The following is a 5,131-nucleotide window of genomic DNA, read 5'->3' on the forward strand; positions in this document are numbered from 1 at the left end:
AGCCACAGTTGACAGTTAAAGTTGTCTTTTCCTGTGTTGGATCGTAAATAACAATGCACCCTCAACATGATAACAGGTGACAGAGCAGCACTGTCTTGCAGTGGTTGCCTTTGCATAGCAGACCTGTACTTAATACTAAATGCATGTTAACATCAACATTGGACTGACTTCAGATTTTAATTTAACAACACCTATGTAATCAGTTACTACTACAATTTAAGACACTGGTAGTAAAACTATATTACAAAAATGTTTGGGGAACTAATTCAGTATATTACTCAACTTATAAACTTGTACCCTTATTTCTTGTATTTTTGTAATTCACTCTCTACATAAAAGATTTCACCTCGAAATATCACGATTCAATCACAACCGAAGCCATCAAGACTTGGCTTAACTGTCACTAGTTTGCCCCAGATACATGTACATGTATGCTCACATTTGTTAAGGCTTGAACTCCTTTACAACCAGCCCGCAGAATATGCGCATAACTCCTGTGAACAGAGAAAACATATGTTACATTTTTGCATTTCTCTTGAAATCGATCGCGTGCGTCTTGTTAAGTTGCTATTACATTCCAGCCTTCATATCATAAACAAAACACCTTTACAGTTAGAATGCCAAATAAAATGAGGGAGCCCATTGGTTTAATCATTATCTCAAAACCAAGGAGTTATATTCCCTTGTCTATATTTTACGCTATGATTTAAGCGTTAGAATTGTGTAACAAAATATGATATACCTTTACTTTTAACACCTTTCCCTTCATTGCACGTATGTTTCAAGTCCAAACCTGTTGGCAAAATTGGGATTTATTAATCGGGTTTGAAGTCTTTCTGAAAATATTTTGAGCCACTCTCTTCATTGAGGTTGTGAAAAATCACCTCGAAGTTTAAGATCTGGAGAACATGTGATTATTTGTAAATAAAAGCAGAAGCCACAGGAGGTGGGGCAACCTTTCTTGACTAATGGTGTATGATGCAGATCGCGTATTTTATTTAATTCAAAAAGTTACATAGGATGTACTGTTAGCCCATTTAGTCAACATCTCCCGAACAAACGTGTCTCTGATATAAGGGGTAATAGGTAATTCATCAAAAAACATTTACTCCTACTCAACATGTGCGCAGTGCTTATGAGTAAAGATGGCTTTGAAAGACTGGTTTTTGCCAGTTTGTATAATAAAATTGTGCGCTGTGGTTATGCCTGTAATGGATTTAAAACTTTTGCCTTTGAGGCCCCAATCCCGTATTACTATCTATCATCTTATGCCGGTTGCTGAAACGCCAAGTAATTTGCAAGATAGTGCAGCGCGGTCAAGGTTCTACTCTGATCTAAATACCCAGGTTTCAGACAGTTAGCTCACTCATTTTCACGTTGCCGTGGGAGATAACTGATTAAGAAGAGCAGAATATCTAAGAAGGCGCAATTATCCAAGACATCCAAGTAGAGGCAAAGGTTTGGAGAAAAGAATAATTTTTGGTAAGTTTGCATGGTTTTATAGAATTGGTTACATTATGGTTTTACTACTCTTATGATTTCGGTTGGACGAATGAATTACATGCGAAGTAAGGGTTACATGCATCTGCAATCCTGTCAAAATGAATTTGTAGGTCCAAAATGTAGTCTTGGACTGGAAGTGAATTAATTGAACTACATGTAATTAGTTAAAGGATAAAAAAGGCAATCGATTTCTATCAGTTAGTAAGTTGTATTATTATTATTATTATGCAAATAAGCTTTTCGTGTATTGGTATAGCACAGCATAGCGGTTCTCTCTACTACAAATCTTCCCTACCTGTTACAAAATTGGATGAAAGTCTTTCGTCCAAATCTGTAACAGCTGGATCAGATTGTTTTGATCCTGACAGAGGGGCAATATGGCATAGGATTTATCCAAGATGTCACGATTTTATTCATTTTAGATTAATATATCGATTCGACTGGACCTACCAATATCTTGGCTCTAAAGGTTTTCCGAGTTATGTATGCTGTGCGAAAACATAAGCGTTAATAAAATAAATGCATAAACAGAAAATCCATAAACGTATATGTACACTAAATTTAGGCTAAACATAAAACGGGGTATTACAGCTGCCTGGTCATCAATTTAACGGCAAAATAATTCTTCAGTACTTATTTTTGAGAATTCATTTATATTATTTATGGGGTGGCAGAGTTTTATGATTTTTTGTCTTATTGTTAGTTTGTAAACCCTCTGAATATTCTTGGTCCTCTAGAATGCTGTTGCTAATTTTAAATAAATAAATTCAGATAATGTTAGTTTCAAGTGTATGCTGATCAGTCTGATTAGTAATGGTATTTCAGTTTTGTCAAACAAGGCTCATAATTTCACTGGACATAGGAAAGAAATTCAGTTTTGCCCTCTTCTCCAGATTATTACCCACCGAGGTACACGTGTGTTGTTTTCTGTGTTCATGCTGAGTTCATCCTAGTCCCAGGTACTGCTTTTCCTGGCCTGTCTTTGTTTTTCTGCCTTGGTAATTCGGTTGGTTTCATAGGCTTTGGCACCAGAATGAACATCTGAACGCCACTTTAGTCTGTTCATTGCAGGCATCTCCCGGGTGTCATGGCTGGTATTGAAGGCCTTTAGCGAAGCTTTCAGGGTGTCTTTGAAGCGCTTCTTTTGACCACCAAGGGAGCGATTTCCCTATTGCAGTATCTTGGGTGGCCGATAGTCTGGCATACGAACTACATGGCCTGCCCAGCGCAGCTGTGCCTGTATCAGAAGAGTGAATATGCTGTGTATGTTTGCCTTAGTGAGGACCACTGTGTCCGAATTCTTTTTCTTGCCATTTTATGTCAAGAAGTTTCCTGACAACAACACGTGGAAGTGTGCTTCCCAGGTATGAGGCATTAGAGAACCTGTCAACACTTAAAATGCATCTCAGAACACTGAGGGCACAGTCATTGGCAAATAGAAAGTTACTGATGGTAATTGACTTCACCTTAGTTTTTGCTTGAATCCTTCGCAGGTTGAAGAGTGATCTATCTGTACGGTATCTAATGCCAATGCGTACATCAGAATCTTTGAAGGCATCTGTCAACATGGCTAAGAACACGAGACTAAACAGATATTGGGCAAGAACACACCATTGATCAACTCCATTTGAGACCGCAAGTGGTTTTGAGGTCTCTCCATTGTCTTGAACCCGTGAATGTGTTGAACTTTCTGGGACACCCGTAATTGCTATGATTCTCCAAAGGCCATCTCTGCAGTATCAAATGCCTTGGTCAAGTCGACACAGGTGGAATAAAGGCCAACATTTTGTTCCTGGGTATTTTTCTTTGAGCTGCCTAGCTGCGAACACCATGTCAGTAGTTCCACATTCTTTCCGGGTGCCACATTGGCTCTCTGGAAGGAGACCCTGCTCGAGGTGGGCTATAAGGCGGTTAAGTAGAACTCTAGCTAGGGCTTTGCCTGCAATGGACAGAAGTGAAATTCCACAATGATTGTCACATGCCTGATGACTACCGCTTGTACAGGTGTGTAATGGAAGCATCCTTGAAGTCCTGTGGAACTGTCTCGTGATGCCAGATGAGCTGGAACAGCTGCTGACACTTCTCAGTCAGCACTATGCAACCATTATTGTAGACTTCAGCTGGGATGGAGTCTGAGCCAGGTGCTTTGTCACTGGATAGCTGGTGAATAGCTTTATGGATCTCCTCCAAATTTGGAATGTCATCCAGTGACTCACTGATTGGTACCTGGGGGAGTCGGTCGATGGCATCATCAATAATGGTGGAGGGGCGGTTCAGTACACTAATAAAGTGTTACGCCCACCTTACAAGGATCTTGTCCTAGAGTAGAATCACCAACACTGAGGAGAGGGGCAGAGCCAGAGGTAGTGGGACCATATACTTCTCTCAAAGCACTGTAGAAGGTCTTCATATCCTTCTTGCCTGCGAAGCTCTGTATCTCATCAGCTTCGGTATGTAGCCAGGAGACCTGCATCTAACGTAGCTTAAGCTGTACATTGCTAATTGCTCTCTTAAGTATATCTCTTTTAAACTGAGACTTGGAATCTTCAGCGTGAGCTCTGTAGGCTTGGTGTTTGATATCTAACAGCTCCTTGATCTCAGTAGAGTTGTCATCAAACCAGTCTTTGTGCTTCCTAGTGGAAGGTCCTAGGCATTCCATAGCAGTGTTATACACCGTCTCATATAGTACACCCCATGCTTCTTCAACGCTCTGGTTGTCTTTTTCAGTGGACTCAAGGCTTTTTTCCAAGGTGTCTACAAAGTTCTGCTTGATGTTGTCTAGTTTCAGCATGTTGACATTCAGGCATTTAGGGGCTTTCATACCTTGTGGACGCCTTTTGGGCTGGATGCATAGGTTGGCTTTGGAGATGATAAGGCCATGGTCTGTCCAGCACTCTGCACCGCACATGACCTTCGTGACCCGTATATCTTGCCTGTCTCTCTTCCTGATGATGACAAAGTCGATGAAATTCAAATGCTTTGAGCGTGGGTCCATCCGTGATGCCCTGTTGCAGATGGGGAGGCTAAAGATGGTGTTTGTGATCAGAAGGTTGTGCTCGGCACATGTCTGGAGAATCAGCAGTCCGTTGGTGTTACAGTTGCCGATCCCATGCTCCCCAACCACCCCTTCCCATGTAGTGTCACTGACAACTCTGGCGTTAAAGTCACCGAATATAAAAAGCTTGTCTGCGTTGGGAACTGAGGTGATGGTAGCATTTAGGTCCTCGTAGGACTTGTCTTTGATCTCCTCTGGGTTGGTCATGGTGGACGCATAGTCACTGACAAACTTCTTCAGAAAGGGAGTCGGAAGGTCATCAGACGATAATCTATACCTGTAGATGGGCCAACCAGCTTGACAACCAGTTTCGTCCTCACTGCAAAGCCAACGCCAGCCTCGCGTCTCTCCTCAGGGCTGCAACCACTCCAAAAGAAGGTGTAACCTGCACCTCGTTCACTAAGCTCAAATACTCCTGTCAGTCTGGGAATTAAGACAGCGATATTGATGTTGTACCTAGCGAGTTCACTTGCAATAAGTGCTGTGCGTCTCTGTGGTTTGTCCGCATCGTCTCTGTCCAGGAGCGAACGTACATCCCACGTGGTAAAGATCAATGAGGTATGCCTAGTTATT

General features: G+C 41.6%; 1 protein-coding gene across 1 annotated transcript; it reads right to left on the reverse strand.

The window, feature by feature from the left end:
- Positions 1–3,492: 3,492 nt before the first annotated feature.
- LOC106168535 (uncharacterized) lies at positions 3,493–4,765 on the reverse strand. Its single transcript, XM_013547635.2, has 2 exons — positions 3,998–4,765; positions 3,493–3,729 (listed from the first exon to the last, which is right to left on the reverse strand). The coding sequence occupies exons 1-2, from the start codon at positions 4,763–4,765 to the stop codon at positions 3,493–3,495; spliced, it is 1,005 nt and encodes a 334-aa protein (XP_013403089.2).
- Between the last annotated feature and the right edge of the window lie 366 nt (positions 4,766–5,131).

Source organism: Lingula anatina, chromosome 8, assembly GCF_051362555.1.
Source record: "Lingula anatina isolate TDL-2025a chromosome 8, LinAna3.0, whole genome shotgun sequence".
In the NCBI taxonomy this organism is placed as follows: domain Eukaryota; kingdom Metazoa; phylum Brachiopoda; class Lingulata; order Lingulida; family Lingulidae; genus Lingula; species Lingula anatina.